General features: G+C 35.3%; 3 protein-coding genes across 3 annotated transcripts; 2 read left to right on the forward strand and 1 right to left on the reverse strand.

The window, feature by feature from the left end:
• The first annotated feature begins 964 nt into the window (after positions 1-964).
• Positions 965-5,303, forward strand: LOC111015063 (uncharacterized). Its single transcript, XM_022289974.2, has 3 exons — positions 965-1,400; positions 2,087-4,691; positions 4,776-5,303. Exons 2-3 carry the CDS (start codon positions 2,178-2,180, stop codon positions 5,049-5,051), a joined length of 2,790 nt encoding a protein of 929 aa, XP_022145666.2. The 5' UTR covers positions 965-1,400; positions 2,087-2,177; the 3' UTR covers positions 5,052-5,303.
• A 268-nt stretch (positions 5,304-5,571) lies between these two features.
• On the reverse strand, positions 5,572-6,989 carry LOC111014953 (Nuclear transport factor 2 (NTF2) family protein). The gene is made up of 3 exons (XM_022289831.2): positions 6,787-6,989; positions 6,413-6,557; positions 5,572-6,190 (listed from the first exon to the last, which is right to left on the reverse strand). The coding sequence occupies exons 1-3, from the start codon at positions 6,817-6,819 to the stop codon at positions 5,628-5,630; spliced, it is 741 nt and encodes a 246-aa protein (XP_022145523.1). The 5' UTR covers positions 6,820-6,989; the 3' UTR covers positions 5,572-5,627.
• Positions 6,990-12,340: 5,351 nt separating this feature from the next.
• On the forward strand, positions 12,341-16,748 carry LOC111015023 (phosphatidylinositol:ceramide inositolphosphotransferase 1). The gene is made up of 12 exons (XM_022289929.2): positions 12,341-13,000; positions 13,105-13,194; positions 13,967-14,053; positions 14,140-14,208; positions 14,869-14,949; positions 15,093-15,164; positions 15,348-15,408; positions 15,525-15,624; positions 15,734-15,829; positions 15,915-15,961; positions 16,059-16,186; positions 16,260-16,748. Exons 1-12 carry the CDS (start codon positions 12,968-12,970, stop codon positions 16,341-16,343), a joined length of 948 nt encoding a protein of 315 aa, XP_022145621.1. The 5' UTR covers positions 12,341-12,967; the 3' UTR covers positions 16,344-16,748.
• The last annotated feature ends 379 nt before the right edge of the window (positions 16,749-17,127 follow it).

Genomic DNA, 17,127 nt, shown 5'->3' on the forward strand with positions numbered 1-17,127 from the left:
CCAATCCTGAAACATTCTTTAAAGCGTGAAAATATGGGAGCCTTGTAAAGAAATTGCATGCCAAATTGGACTTCTTTTTTCTTTCTTCTTTTGGAGAAGCACTACTACGTTTATTAAATTCAAAATTGCATGTTTCAATTATACCTTATGTAATAAGTGAGACGTTTTTTCAAAGTCCCAATTAAAATATCAAATAATTTCCGATCATTATTCCACATTTCATTTCTCTCATCGTCTTTCCTCCACAATATATACATTTTTTTTATTATACGTGTCGAGGGCATAATAAAATAATAAAAGTGAACATAATTCAACAATAATTGTCATGTATCACAATCAACAAGTTATGAGTTCAATCATCCACCCCACATATTGTTCTAAAAAAAAGAAGCATAATAAAATAAAGTTTCGTTTTCTTAATACATACATTTAGATTTTATGTTTGTTCCAATTTTTTTTTTATTATGGTGTCTATATTTTTTAGTGTCCGTCTATTTAAATTAGTGTACTCTCAAAAGGAAAACACGAAGATTAAATTTTGTAAAAGTTAGAAGTAAAAAGTCTCACATTTGGGAAGAATAAAAACTAAAATATGGTCTAACTTCTAGACTTTAAAATGAAAATATTTGAAATTATTCGGCCGAGAAAAAAAAACAAGGAAAAAGAAAATCAGAATTTATAAAAGGGAAAAAAGACAAATATTTAGTCCACACGGAAAAAAGCGGACAAAGACATGGGCTTTAATGGGCGAAAGCACCAATTACTACAGAATGAACTCCAGTAACGGAGAGCCGCTGACGTAACAAGTGGGCCCCGTGGGCTTGGGGATTCGCGATAAAGAAATAAGTCGTGTTGTGGGACCCACTAGTTTTCCGAATGATGTGACCGGCGATAGTGGGTAGCCTACTAGCCTAGCCTCGTAGGCCGTGGCTATTTGCTCCGCTTTCCACCGTCTCAACAGAAAACGGTGCGTTTCATCCTCTCTCTCTCTCTCTCTCTCTCTCTCTCCTCTTCTTCTTCAGAAACTTGTCTCTCTCACTTCACTCTCACTCTCACTCTCAGAGAAGGGAGAGTTTTTCTTTATTTTTATTTTAATATATTTATTTTTTCTCTGCAACGGATGACTTTTCGTCCTCATCTCCGGCATCGGGCGGAGCGAAAGAACGGAATCCGAGAAGAATGATTAATTCATTGCCGCCTCAGCTCCTCTCTCTTTCTTTCTTTCTTCACTGCTGCCGCAATTCCTTGCTTTGCTTATAATCTACAACGATTGCAAGATTTTATTCCTTTCTCCCTCTCACGTTCAGTCGTAATCACGCATCGGATCTTTATCGGGATCGATGAGTTTCGCTTGATTCTGTTACTCTCCTTACGAACCTGCATTTCCTGGATTTCTGAAGGTGTGTCTCTTAATCTTCCATGCTACATTTCGTTTTCTTTTTGATCTATTTTGTTTGGTTTACGAGAAATCGGAGGCCAGACGAACGAGGCAGTTTTGCTTTCTTGTGAGTGCCAGTTTCGTCTTGTGGTTGATTTGATTGAAAATAGCGACATTCGTCATTGCTCTTGTTTTGGCAATGTTTGGTCCCTGACTCTGTAAATTATTTCAGGTTATTTGTCTTTATCCAGGGGAATTGCAGTACTCTTTTTTCTTTTTTCTTTCTTTCTTTTTTTTTTTTTTCCTTTTTGTCATGGACATTTTTGTTTACTTCGGTTTCCGAAGCTGCTAACCGGAGCTTGAAATTAGTAGTTTGTTTATGAGTTTTGTTATGAAATCTTTAGATCTGAGATTTTTCCTGCTTTGACTTCTATTCATGTGCTCGATTTTGTTTAAATCTTGAAGAATAGACAAAAAGGGGTGAATTAGTGCAAATATAACCAAATTTCTTTTGGATTACTATTGGTGGATGAGAGAGTAAGGTATGCGACGACGAAATTACTGATAAAAACAAACTGAGAAATCGAAGTACCAATTACTTCTGGAATAACTTTAACATGCAGTAGAAAGATTTTATTGCGCTTTGTTTCTGAAGTTCGATTGAAGGGAAGAATGTTTAAGAACTGTTGGTGCTATTTGCTTTTGCAGCTGAAATTGTCCGTGAAATAAAGCACGGTTGATCGTCCAGGTCCTTCTGACGTCGTTTAATCATGTACTAGTTTTCAGAACCTGCTGTAGTATGGGATCCAGCTTGGAGCTCAGAAAGAGTTCAAGCCACCAGCATAACTCAAGGATTGGGAAAGAGGGGGTCCTCTTGTCCCAAACAAAACGGAGTCCATGTCCACCAGTACCAGAACAGTTAAAGATGAAAAGTCCTGTTCGACCACGTACTGATTTGTATTGTGTGTCAACAAAGGGGGCCAATATTGCTCGGGAAAAGTCTTCTAGATACTCGCAGGGTAAGAGTGTTAAAGGGAGTCCAATTGGAGAGGACGAACTTGTTAGGCACATGTCAAACTTGCCAGGTTATCTCCTTCGTGTCGAGACAGGAGAAAATCTCCAAGAGAAGGCTTTGAATGTTGGGGTTCTAGACTGGACACGACTTGAGAATTGGAAACACAAGCAGATAGATAGTCCAACCAAATATAAAGATGCACTGTGCGGTGGGAATTATTTATCATTAAAACAGACTTCTGGACTGTCAACTTTCCCTCGTAGTATTCGGAGTGAAACATCAGTTAGATCACACTCTTCACTTCAGTCCGGTTTGATTTCATCACATAAGGAGGAACGTTCTCACTGTGTCACCTCTGCCCGGAGTGCCAGTCACTGCCATGATTCTGATAGTGGTTCAAAGAGTGCAATAAAGGGGCAGCAAAAGATACAAAGGACTGGTACGTCATCCTCGTCAGGGATAAATGATTCAAACGTGATGCATCAAAGAGAAAGAACAAGGCGTTCGAATCGGAGGATGAGTTCAGAAATGGTGAATTTTTCTTCTCATGCAAGACATTCAGGAGTTCTACCTTGTCCTAAAAGAAGTACACATGTATTGGGTGGTAAAACAAACCATAGAACAGAGAAGCTGATTGAAACAGATATCCAGAAAAAGGAAGCAGATGAGAGATTGGTTTTAGAAATAGGAGAGATACCATCAAAGTTGAGTAATGACATATCATATAGTTTGAATGATCGCGTGAATGTTGAAAATAATGAAATGAAGAAGAGAGTAGGGAAACAGTTCTCGGATATTGATCTCCCTCACCATTATTTCACTTATAAGCAAGATGGCAATCTTCTACTAAAGCAGAAGCCGAAGGATTTAGATGAAGGGTTTCAGCCCTTGAATTCCAGAACATCATTTGATGAGAATATGACAGATGTGAATTCGTGTTGTTATTCAGAAATATTTTCTCCAGAGGAGGCTCTATCTGCTGAATGTGGTTCTGAAATTCCATACTCAAGTCCATTGCCTTATTTTGCTGACGCTGATCCCACGATGGGCAGAATGCAAGATTCTCTGGTCAATGATAGTAGTGCAGAACTTTCACGTTCTACATCCCAATTGTCTCCTTACTCAAATCAGAAACATAGTTCGAGACCTTCCGAAGGTAAACAAATAGAAAATGGAACCTCGGATATTAAGCTTAACCATTCCGACCTTGTTGGTACTCTTGAGACTCTGGATGATAAAACCCCAGAGTCAGGAGCTAGAAAAGGTAGGCATCCTTCACCAAATCGCCGTTTGAGCTTCAGCTTAGGACGGATGGGGAGAAGTTTCAGTTTTAAGGAGAGTTCGACCATACCCCAGTTAAGTTCCACACATACTATTCCAAAATCTGGTCCAGTGATTTCTGAAAATACTGCTTCCTCGGATAATTCTGATAGAAAGAAAGTAATTGGACATAACAGAACTAGATCAAGTCCTTTAAGAAGGTTGCTAGAGCCAATAATGAAGCATAAATCCTCAAATCCTCAACATCCTAGTGAAGGAAACGCCAACTCATTAAGCTTTTGGCCAACCGGTCTTGGCAGCGCTCACCAAAAGAAGCATGCTGATTCAACAATGCAAGCCCTTTTACAGTTAACGATAAAGAATGGCTTTCCCTTGTTTAAATTATTGGTGGATAACAACAGAAATATCCTTGCAGCCACAGTGAAAGATTTAACCCCATCTGGGAAGAATGAATCTGGGCATAACTATACATTCTACCTAGTTAATGAAATAAAAAGAAAGACCGGTGGTTGGATACGACCAGGGAATAAGGATAGAAGTTATGGGTATGCTTACAATGTCACTGGGCAGATGATAGTGAATTCAGATTATAGAACAAATGAACACAACAATGGTGAATATACGTTAAGAGAATCGGTTTTGTTTGGTGTTGACATGAGACCAGGAGATCGAGAATCAGCAATCATAGTGAAAAATAGAGAACTTGCAGCCATTGTTTTAAAGATTCCTATTGAAAACTCGAATCATGGTGCGGGGGAACAGAGTGGTAACGTTTTGACAGAGGACTGCATGAAATCTTTGTCAGAGGATAATGCTGTAGTAATACTTCCGGGTGCTGTTCATGGGTCACCAAGCAGCGGAGAACCTTCGCCGTTGATCAATAGGTGGAGATCCGGCGGAGTTTGTGACTGCGGTGGTTGGGATGTTGGTTGCAAACTGCGCATCCTTTCCATTCCGAAGAAACTAATTACTTCCAAGGCGTTTCCTATCTCCAATTGCCTAGAACTTTTTGTTCAGGTAAAACTTCAAATTTTATCGTAAACCCTTAATTGATTTCGTCATTTTCATCAATTAATATCCTGGCTCTCCACTTTGTTTCAGGGAGGACAACAAAATAAGCCCATCTTCAGCTTGGCGCCCTTGAAGGGTGGGTTCTTTGAAGTTCGTTTCGATTCATCAATCTCTATGTTACAGGCGTTTTTCATATGCGTTGCAGTTTTAAATGGCCAGAAAGCATCAGATCCCTCAGAAGCAAGTAAATTTGCACCTGAGGAAAAAGTGATCAAGTATCCAGATTCTAAAGCAGTACGTGAAAAACAGCTTGCTAGTATTAGATATGCCCCAAACCCACCCCTCTCTCCCGTTGGAAGGGTATAATCTCTAGTTTCTTGTTCTTATCGAGCAACCGACGATCTTCCATTGCAGCAGAGCAGCATATTGTCTCTCCTTTACTGCTCATCATCCGTTCAGAATCGACCCATCGTCCTCCTTTTCCGTTCTGAACAGTCTTTTATGCTTTTAGACAAGTATGGCCAAGTAACTTTGTTCTGGCTGTACCACCATACCAGCGCCATCCATGTATAAAGAAAATAAACTCTGAGCAATATATAGAATGGAGAAATTAAACAATGTTCTATGACTTTCGTTTCTTGTATCTGATCCTTGGAGGGGGGAATCTAGAGTCCCTCTTCATTTTTTTTTTTTTTGTTTTTGCGAGTTGTCAAAACCAAAAACAAAATGCCTCTATCAGAAACCAAATTGCCTTCGTTAGGGAACAAAGTTACATAGAAATTATCTTACGTATTTTTGTTGAGATAGGAACCGAAATATGTTTAGGCATTGGTAAGTGGATTGATCATTAATTATGAAAAGCGCAACGGAATAACAAACCCCAAACTTCATGTAGAGACAGAAATCTTCTTTGAATAAAACGAGAGGTTTGGCAATAATTGATTACAAATCTATAGGTGAGGCATGGTGAATACAGATGAACCATTGACCATTAATTCTCTCAAACACGTTGGTAACAAACTGTCCCCCCCAACTGCTACCTTTCGTCTTCACCAATTCCACACATGTAACATAACCCACATCCCCTTTGGCATGAACTTGAATTTCCTTAAGTTGAATCTCTAGTGGGAACTCATAGTTTGCCCATACATACTCCCAGCTGATCATGACATCGTCATACCCAGATATCCCCCTCGCGCCCGGGTGCACGCAGCACACACTATCTCCTCGTGCCCAGAGAGCTTGCATGGCAGCAAGATCACCGGTCCGAAACGCTTCGTAAAACTTGGCATTGGCTGCCAGTACTGAAGATTTGCTATCCTCTTGAAGAGCTTTCAAGGTATCTCTGATTTGTGCAGCTCTGGCGTAGTCTTCATCTGCAATGGCATTTTGTAGGTCCTGCTCCAAAGTTTCTGCATCGAGTGTAGTGCTTTCGCCACTCGAGTTCTCGCCTTTCAGTTGGCAAGGTCGAAATGATAGCATCCTAGAAGTCTGTTTGCAGGGCCCTGCACTAGATATTAACAAAATGCTGATTTACTAAAGAAATTGGAAGCAAAGTGAAATTATACGTAACTCTGTGTATATCTGTATCTATCTATCCATATTTATATTAACATCCATTATTCCATTGCACTGGCTAGAAAGTTCAGATTTCATAAAAGTAATAAAAGCTCAAACAAATTTAGTCAAACGCTCATGAAAATTGAAGAAATTAAGGAAAAACTTACTGAAATTTCCATTCCATGAACTGACGTGACGAAGACTAGAGGGAAAACGAAATCCGCATCCTCCTCTAGACGCTCTAACCAAGCCAATATCATAACTATGGGAACGGCGCACGCTCGTCCGGTTGCCGATAAGGGTAACATAACCCTGCAAAATTACAATATCACTGAAATACTTCAAAATTGACGTCCAGATAAAGAAGCTTATCTAAGAAAAATTAAACCGGGAAACAATTTACGACAATGAAGAACGCATATCAATCCATAACAGCAACTAATCCACTGGTCATAGCAGTAGTGAAAAAGATACGAAGAGAACAACAAAGTAAATTGATAGGAGCGGCATCAGAGAATCAAAGAAGAGAAGCACTGCTCACATTGCAGCACAAATTAGATGTATGGAGCGCCATGGTCGATGGAATTTGCAGCTTAACCAGGGTTATTAGTTGCTGAGAACTGCTTTAAAGCAAGAGATGGGAGAGATCAGCTTACGAAGAGTGTCAGGCTCTGAAATTAGGGCTTTTTTGCTCTCTTCAAAGAGCTCAACGACGATAAGCTCGGATGCTGTAAGAGGAAGAGGAGAGATGAAGAGGGTAGCTGGAGGATTCAGAAAAGAGAAGATGGGCTTAATTATGATAGGCCCATAACGTTACAACTTGGGCTTTCTGGTATTCAATTATACTGGCCCGAGCACTGCCATCTGGTGGGCCTTTTCTTGGGCTTATAGTTAACAAACCGTCTTTCTGTAATAGAGGATGGATTTATATACATTATGTTACCAAAAATAAAAAATAACAATCTAAGAACTGCAAAAATTTACAAAAATAGCTGACCTGATTTGATTTTTTTTGAAAAATATTCTAATCCATAGGTATGGTAGATAATTAAGATCAATTTTTTTAAAGAAAAAAAAATACTATTATTAGCTGAAAGAATCCAATGGCAATGGCAATTGGCAAAGATGATTCATTCTTGAAATATTTTACAATTTTATTGGTAGGGAATTACGAATGATAATTTATAAAATAAGTGTTGAGATATTAAAGTATTTAAAATTTTAGATTAAAATTTAACGAAGAATGACATTTATTTTATTTCAATAACAAAGATAATTCCTTGGGGCATATTCTTTGATGCTACCTCAAATTGAAAATTTCTAAAAAAATAAAATCTGTTTTTTAAGATAAAGTAAGAAATTAATATATAATATTACAAAATGTGGATAAACCAAGTTGAGATGACATTGTAGTTATAAAGTTATTGCCCGTTCTCATCAACATTTATTTGTTTTTTGAACTATGGAAAACCTTTATTTATTTATTTATTTATTTATTCATTCATTCATTTTTATTTCCACATTTACCCCACCAATTATTAGTCAATACCAATAATCTTATTAATATGGAATATTAAAGTTTTTTCCTTCTCCATTAGAACAAGAAATTGCTAGTATATAAACCTCAAATGGATAGATATTAGTGGTATTTACATAAACAACATAAAATACCTATTTAATTTTCCAAAATAGCATAAGTTTGAAATTTTACAAAAAAAACATTATCTAGATTAAAATCAAACTCAAATGTGGTGTAAAATGCCTTTTAAAAAGTCTAATTTACTTCATATAAAAAAGATTGTGGCATTTACAAAAAAAAAAATATATATATATATATATATATATATATATATATATTAAGATGAAATTTGTCTAAATATATTATAATATTTATCAACATGTCTCCATCAATTTGTTAAATTGTTTGTAGTACAAAATGTATGGATGTGACTACCAACTAATAAGAGGGACAATGATATAGTATTGGCTCTTAGTGTTCTTCGATGGATGGCTGAAATAACTTCCAATGGGGTCGTTAAAAAATGGAAAAAAATCCATTTGGATCAAATTATGGTAGGAGAATAAATTGATTAGATTGGAAAAAAAAATGTAATAATTAAATAAATTTTTTCCTTTAAAGATTATTAAAAATAAAAGTATAATTTTTTCAAAACGGGTTGTTTAGCTCAAAGAAACTGATAAAAATAATTTCTACCATGGAATGATAATCGATATATTGTCCATTTTGAAGTTGGATTTTCATGTACTTATTTTTAATTTTACTTAAAAATGTTTTGTAGTTGTCCCCTTCCTATGTACCTATAAATATTATTTTTCTGAATTAATGTGAGATTTTGAATACATTTTCAACAAACTTCTTTGGTAAGATGGGACCTATCGAAAAACTAAAGAAATTTTTTCAGATAAAAATTTTGGGTTTTGTATAGAATAATGTAAAATGACCTTTTCAAAAAAAAGATTCGAATTAAATGGTTATAAGTGTACATTTCTTTTATTTGTTTACATGATTACTATTATTTTTAACTTTAAAACACCCAAAATGAAAAGGGGAGGATGAAATCATGAACCAAAAGAGTCCACAAACGGCCAAACCCATGAATTAGCCCGTCGAGGCTTGAAATAGAGAGGGCCTAGCTGTGAATTGGTCCCTTTGCCAAAATTTGAATTTTGAAAGGCAAAGCAAAAAGGGAACTTGAACTAAAAAATGGGACCCCCCCTCCAAACCCAAATCCAGAACCAGAACTTACCAAACAAATAAATAGACCAAACAGAGGGTGTGGATGAAAATTGAACAAATCATATTCATTCTTGAATGGGTTTGGTTGTATTAATTAATTGGTTGGTGCCATGGCAAAAAGAGAATCGAAGTTGCTGCACTCTTTTTCTTTTTAACAGAGTAACCTTGGCTTTTAACTTTAACTTGGTGGTATCTTGCTTGTCTTAGAATCGTGGTTTGAGTTCAGTTGGTTTTGGTTTTGGTGTTCAGATTCCTCAGCCTGGTGTTTTGTGTCAGCACTCATTTTGTTGTTCATACAAATTTCAGAATCCCAGAGGCTCTATTCTTTTAATAGTACTATTCCCCTCCCTTTTCTCTACGATTTGTCATCCCTTGGCCTTTACAAATATAACAAAATTCCTTTGTCTTCTTCTTGCCATAATCTGTGACTGTGATGGTGTCCTATTTGTTGACTCTATATCATTAAAACATGAGAATAATTTGAGGATTCAAAGACAGAGCTGGGTTGGAGATGGAGCAACCAACTAATATTTGTTTGTTTATTTAGTAAAAGAGAATCATGGCCATGATCTCATCGCATTTACACGCTGGCTGAAGGGTTTCGTGGGGTCCAAATTTCAAATTCCAAACCCCATTTCTGATTTCCCAATTCCATGAAACATGAAATGCCTTGGCGTGGATTTGACCCCCTCTTCTTTTCTTTGCTTTTCCAACCCTCTCCTAACTCATATTCTTTTACCATTAGGGATTTCTTTTTAGAAGGAAAAAAAGATCATTGGGTTTCCAACGTACAATTCTTTAAACGAATTAGTACATATATCGTAATCATTCAACTATATCCATGTTGATAGAGTGTGTTAAGGCTTTAAGCCCTATTTCATGTATTGGGGTGTCGAGATGCAAGTTTTATGTCAGTCAAAAGGGAGAGGAATAGCCACCCGAGAACATTTTCTTACTTAACAAGAAGAAATGATGATATTTCAACTTAAGACAACTAATATCATGCCCTTGTATCTAAGAATGTAGAAGTTAATTGTCATGACATTTTGTTTCTATCTATTTTTTAGATCAAAACTTTAAGAGAGATATTAATATATGCTTTTTACTCTTGATTATTGTTCTCAATTTCAACTCTCATTAATTTTTTTTTATATTTCAATTAGTTGACATGTTTTAACAAAAAAAAAAAAATGCATGACAAAATAATTCCTTTAAAAAATGTATGGGCGACTACTAGAATTGATGTTTTTTTTAGTACAACATGTAGGGATAGAGATTATCGAACTTACCTCTTGATTGGAATATATGTTAATTACATGTTCGAGGATCCACAACGACAACATGCTTCGATATTTTGGTTACAGTAACGTGAGTATAACATGTGAGGGTGGAGGATCAAACTCACAACCTCTTAATTGGAGATATATGTCTATTACCGCTGAGCTATTGCTCGCTTTCACTGCAAGATTCAATTATGCAATTTTTCATGTTCACATAAAGAATATAATGGAGATATGCATCATCCACATATTTTACTTTAATTTTGTTTTTGCTTTTTCTATTCCAAAGTCAAGCAAGATATTCAATCAAATGAAAACAATATTGTATGCATCATCCACATATTTTACTTTAATTTTGTTTTTGCTTTTTCTATTCCAAGTCAAGCAAGATATTTAATCAAATGAAAACAATATTCCCTAAACAAATATGCCATTGTTAAAACAATCACTCCATCAAATGTGGATTACTGGGGTTTCATCAAACAGTGAGATATTTTTGGGAAAATTAAAAAGAAAAAAATTGTTATACTCATTATTTTACACAAACTTTTTAGAATAAAATAATAATTTAGAAATTGAGTGTTTGAAACTCGAGGCATTGATTTTCTCAATACAACGCATTGCAGGCCAGCAGCAGCAGGAGGGCACGATGGATTCAAAGCCTCTCTTATTCCCAAATTAAAAATTAAAAAAATTAAAAAGGGAACTTTGTATTTGAGGTATTTTATTACTTTTAAATATAAGCATAATATCATTTATTCCTTCCACATTTTTTTTAGTATATTATAATTTATACACATATATACAGTAAGTGTTTTTCAGATTAAAATTATGTATAGTATAAGTACTTGGTTTTAGTTCAAATATGGTATTATTTCTAAAGTTTTTATATTGGTACATTCATTATTTGTTATAAAAAATTAGGTTATAAATTAACCGTAAAAAAGTCATGAATTTTTTAATTATTGATTTATATTAATAAATAACTAATACTTCTTGACATTAGAGATGACAATATAAACATACATTACTCACATAAAAATTGAGAAAGAAGATAGAATATTAAAATAACTTTTTATAGAAAATTTTGAACATTTAAAATCATATATGTTATAGGAAAATAAAAAGGAAGGAATTTTTTTCACTACATATTCTAACAACAAATATTAATGTATAAAAATAGGTTGTGAGTTTGATCCCACCCTTACTTGTATTAAAAAAAAAAGAATTAAATAGTATTTTAAAATGTAACTCAAACTGAAACATAGTTGAATTTGTTAAGACATTTATTTTTTTAATTAAAAGTGGGTGAATTCGAATTTCTACCTCCACATGATTTACTGAAAAGAAAAAAGAGAAACTAATAATATTAATATTAATAAGATGTTAAAAATCTGAAAATGCCTATAAACATTTTTTTTTGAGTATAACATGTGAGATGAGGTTTGAAATCACGACCTTTGATAATTACACTTATTTATTTCTTTATAATCTACTTTTTTAATAATATTTTATAAATAGTTATAAAATTCAAAATGTTTTAAATAGTAAAAAAAAATAGATTCAGAGTAATTAAGCCAATAAAATTCAAAAAATAGAAAACTAAAATCGAATAATGGACTTTAGAGAAGAATTTTGAGTTATAAAAAATGCTTAGATTTTGGTTGAAAGTTGTCAACTTTGAACATTTATTCAATGATCAATCTCGTACATGGACTCCCGCTTAATTTTGTGAAAAACTCTATTTTAGTTGAAATGAGTAAGTTTTAAAATATTTTTGTTAAAAAAAAATATTTATCTAGATCTAAAGTTAATTATAAAGTTTAGAAATGGTGTCACGTTGGATATGACACCAAAAGTAATTAACTTCCTTTCTCAAAAGACTGAAACTTTGGGAGAATATATGCCTTCTATTTATTAGGACTAATTTTTTTAAGAAGCTTTTGACATGAATAAAAATATAAGAAAATAATTTGAAGAAGTTCCGGTGGCGTAAATTTAGGTTATAATTTTTGGGTTTGAAGTTTGAGGCACAGGGCAGGGCAGGGCAGGGGCAGGCCACATCGTGGGTTATTATTTAATATTGAGGCGGAAAATGAGATGTAGTGGTAGTGGAAGGCGAAGGAAGAGGGTCAGAGGCAAAATCAAAACGGCAAATCTTTCATATTCTCCTTTGTTTTTGTAGTAAGAAGCAGCCTTTCCTTACCGTCTTCCCTTTTCTCAACTGCCTTTCTCCTTTTCTTCGATCAATTTCGTCTCTTTTTCCATTCCACCCACTACCTTCGACCCACATACAGAATCCCAAGCGGGTTCTTTCGTTTGTTTCAAATCTCTTCCTACTTCATCTTATCACTCCTCGCTTACCCTTTTGATTTTCGCTCACTTGGGTCTAGATTGAACTAGATCTTCCTGTTTCAATCTGGGTTTTGTTGTTATTTGCTTCGAGGCGCTCCGAGGCGGCATTCGGTTTTGATTTTGCCTCATTTTGACCGGAGCTTTGGGGGGTCTGATTTGATTTTGATTTTTTTTGGAGGGATTCTTTTAATACCCAGCTTTGGTTGGGATTTTGATTCTGGGGATTGTTTGACGGGATTTTGAAGTTGGATTTTCTTCGTGATGAGCGATGTTGACCTTCAGAGTTTGGCTTTGAAGTAATATGGAAGTGGTTGTTACGCGCATTCAAAATGAATCTTTACATTGGTCGCGAAGCGTCAAAGGTTGGTTTCCTTATTTCAAAACTTCAAAAATTGTCTTGCCTCTGTAGGGGCTTCCGAAATGATCGTTTCTTCTGTTTTCCTCTTTCGTTTTTCACGGTGAGAAGCTTTGGAAAAGATTCTGCGCAGAGGTTAGTACGGAGATCAACCTTCTCATCGAGAATTGGAAGTACCTTCTTGGTGGACTAATTTTTCAGGTATTTGTTTCAATCTATTCCTATGAATCATCTTCGCAGTAAAGGATTTTTACTTTTTTTTTTTATTATTATTTTCCTCTCTTTTAAAAAATGCTGGTCGGCTTGTTTGTGGGCCCTCGCCCACTCATCTTCTTCCCAATGGAAAGTTTGTTCGCAAAAGTAAATTTTAAAAGAGTTAGGAAGAAACCAGATCCTCTATATGATTGTGAATTTCTGGAGAGGTTGGCTTGGTTTAGCCACCCATTCTCTTCTCTGTTTGAATTGATTTTGCCCTTTGATGAATGTACACGTATTGTTTCTGATGTAATGGAGCATCGGAACTGGTAAAGTTTGAATACGTAATTTGCCACACCTTTTAATTTTCAATAAAGTTCCCATCAACGTATGCGCCGAGTTAATTCAAAGTAGAGGTGACGACTGATTTTTTATCGTCCTTTTCTAATATAACTTTTTATCAGTGGTTTAAGTATACCTTTTAATGCAAAATGCTAGTCGTTTTATGCAACCCTGAAAGCTTTATGGTATCTTTTTTCTGTTTGGAGGTAGAATTAGCCTGTACTTTTCCATTGTTCATAATTCTAGGTAATGTCCATTCAACTACTGGTTTAGGTTTGGTTTTAGCTTCTCCTTGTTGCAACTTAGAAGATACATTTTTCTAATTCTAGGATTTTGATATCTCTGAATTGTCTCAGTATATGAAGTTATCTGTTCTATTCTTTTGTCATTTTGTCTTCTCAAATTATTTAATGTGTACCTTATTTATTCTCATCAGTACATACATGGAGTTGCAGCTCGAGGAGTCCATTACATACATCGGCCGGGTCCAATTCTTCAGGATGTCGGTTTCTTCCTTCTCCCTGTGAGTATTGATCTTTCTCATCCTTACGTTTTCCCATCTTTTGTTTTGTTTTATTATTGTTTAAGTATGCCAGTTTTGATATGTAGGAGTTGGGACAGGACAAAGCTTACCTCAGTGAGACTCTTTTCACCTTCATATTTTTAACCTTTGTTGCGGTAATTGACATCTTGGTCTTGTCTTTCTATTGTAATTCCCTTGTTACAAGTACAACCCTTGCATTGCTTACATTGAAATATCTTTTTATCTTTTCTGATTGATTGTGATGAACGTCCTTAGGAGTTCTAATATTTGTATCAATGCAATCAGGAATCAATTTTTCCTGTCAAAATACTCTAGCTGCTGAAAATAACTTTGGATGGATTGTTTTTGACAATATGATTGAAAATTGAATTTTACTTTCTCAGATTCTGTTAGTGGATAGCCCTTTTTGTGCTCCGTTTTAAATATGATTTCTTGGACAATTTAGTTGTCTGATCACTCTGAGTCAATGGTTCATGAGAATGTTCTTATGTTCTCTTCATATCAGCAAGACATCATTATATCAAGCTCTTGAAGCAGCTAGGCGAAGAAATAATTAATCACTTCTTTTTGTTGTACTAAATGCGTCTGTTTAAATGGCTTTCCTTCTTTTTAGAAGATCTTCTCATCCGTATAATAAAATTGTTTGTTAACGTATAGAGTTCATTATTTTTGTTCTGATTCTGTGTTATGGTTAAATTTTATGATTACTCCCCCACCCATTTTGAATGACTCTTTTTTCCTATTATTTGTAGTTATATGTGTACTAATGGATTCTTTTTTCTTAATACTTGCAGTGGTCTTTCCACCCTTTTATTCTCAAGAGTAAAAAGATCTATACAGTTCTCTTATGGTGCAGGGTTCTAGCATTTTTAGTTGTGAGTATTCATTTATTTATCATAGCCTAATCTGTTATTTGATGCACTCTCGTCATGGTTTTTCCCAATTTGGATCTTTTGTTAAGAAACGTTAAAAGAGCTTTTTCATCCCCTAATTCAGTAATTGAATCTGTTTTGGCCAGGCTTGTCAAATTCTTCGTATTGTCACATTCTATTCTACACAGCTGCCTGGCCCAAACTATCATTGTCGTGAGGTATACTCCAAAATTTTTTGTATGCCATATGGGTTTGTTTTCTCTGCGCATGACATACTCTTCGTTTTTTCCTTGCGTAATGGACTATTTTCCCTTTTAAGATGCATAACTCCTAAAGCTTCACTCTAACTTCAATGATTGTTTTAATGGGATAATTGACAACGTCTGGCTGGATTAATGCAGGGTTCAAGACTTGCCACATTGCCTCCTCCAGAGAATGCCTATGAAGTTCTATTGATGAATTGTAAGGATCTTTACTGTCTATAAAGCCCTTCTGCTTATAGTCAATAGTATTCCCCTTTGGTTTTGCATTTTTTTCCCTTGAATCCAATTGTTTTATGGAATGCTGGTTCGATGCAGTTAGAGGTGTATTATACGGATGTGGTGATTTGATTTTTTCATCACACATGATCTTCACTCTAGTTTTTGTGCGGAGTTATCAGAAATATGGCTCACAAAGGTATTTTTATCGGCACCCTGTGAACTTAGTTGGCATCTGAACCAGTAGATTGCCTATGCATAGCTTGTAACGTTGCACGTAGACCAATTATTTTTGCTCATCACTACAGGTTTATAAAGCAATTGTCATGGTTGTTTGCTGTGACTCAGAGTTTGTTGATTATAGCATCCCGAAAGCATTACACGGTAGACGTTGTGGTTGCATGGTAAGACGAATAGGTTCTTGTTCTGATCTTTCCTCACCTCGAAATATTTTCTTATTTTTAACACAAACCGATCGATTCTCTGTAGGTATACTGTTAATTTGGTGGTCTTTTTCGTGGATAAGAAACTTCCAGGTTAGTTTTTGTTATCAATGCTCCATTGAGTGTTCTGATTCGGCATCTGGTAGAAAGTTTAATCTTATGTTACTATATCAATGCTCTCTTTTCGCAGAGTTGCCTGACCGAACAAATGGAGCTGCATCTTTGTTATTACCATTGAGCACGAAAGACAGAGATACCAAGACCCGAGATGAGAGTCACAAGCTCTTGAATGGGAATTCTGTAGACCCCACTGATAGGGTATGGTGAATAGCTTTTTCCTTTTGGAAGGGAGTACTCTTCTTCATCTGACTCTTGTTCTTTCTTTGTTCAGAGACAGAGGACTCAAGTAAATGGCAAGATTCCCGAAGATGGGAACGCAGTCCATGTTAATACCACGATGAATGGCGGAGCGTAGCACAAGAAACAGAGCTGCTGCTTGGAGGAGGATTGTTGTTTATTTCTTACAATGTAGAGTAATGGCTTTCCTTGCGCGTATGATTGGCTTCTTTTCCCAAGACTGGTAATCTGTTATATATCTTATTGGGAAATGCAGTATTTTAGATTTACTTTCTTTTTCTTTAATTTCTTCTTCTGAAAGTTGCCGTTTACATTTGGCAATCATTTAGGAAGGAAGGAAGGAAGAGGAGTGGGAATGATCCTCTTCTCTTAGTTGGATCAAGGAATTAACGTCCCCCTAACCTAGTTTATTGGTTTAGGTCTCATTTTGAGTTTATTTTTTCACTTAGTTTTCTGGAAAAATTCTAATGATGAAGTCGTCGAAATCGACACCATTTATAGATTACTGATTGTTGACTTGTGACTTGGGAGAGTTGTGGAGGGATTGTCATTGCTATTTTTTTAAGGTAGAAGGAGAACTTGGGAAAGCAATCTATCAAATCTGATTTGCTTTGAAATGGGGAATTAGATGTGAATGCATATGGAAGCACATGACATTGCCTTATCAAAATTAAAATAATTCCCAAGTCAACTACGCAATTCTAGCTCATTACTTTCCTTTCGTTTTTCTCCATTGTATTCTCATTTGAATTGTTTTTAATGGCCTAATGTTTTGATACATAATGAAAGAGATGAAAGATTAGACCTCTTTTTCCCCTTCTAAAGTCATTGTCAATGACATTTCTCATGAAAGCCATTTCAACATGATTACACGAATGATGAAAAAATTCCGAAAGAGGCAA

The sequence above is a fragment of the Momordica charantia genome, assembly GCF_013281855.1.
Source record: "Momordica charantia cultivar OHB3-1 chromosome 5 unlocalized genomic scaffold, Mcharantia_2.0 BLBB01000005.1, whole genome shotgun sequence".
Classification (NCBI taxonomy): Eukaryota; Viridiplantae; Streptophyta; class Magnoliopsida; order Cucurbitales; family Cucurbitaceae; genus Momordica; species Momordica charantia.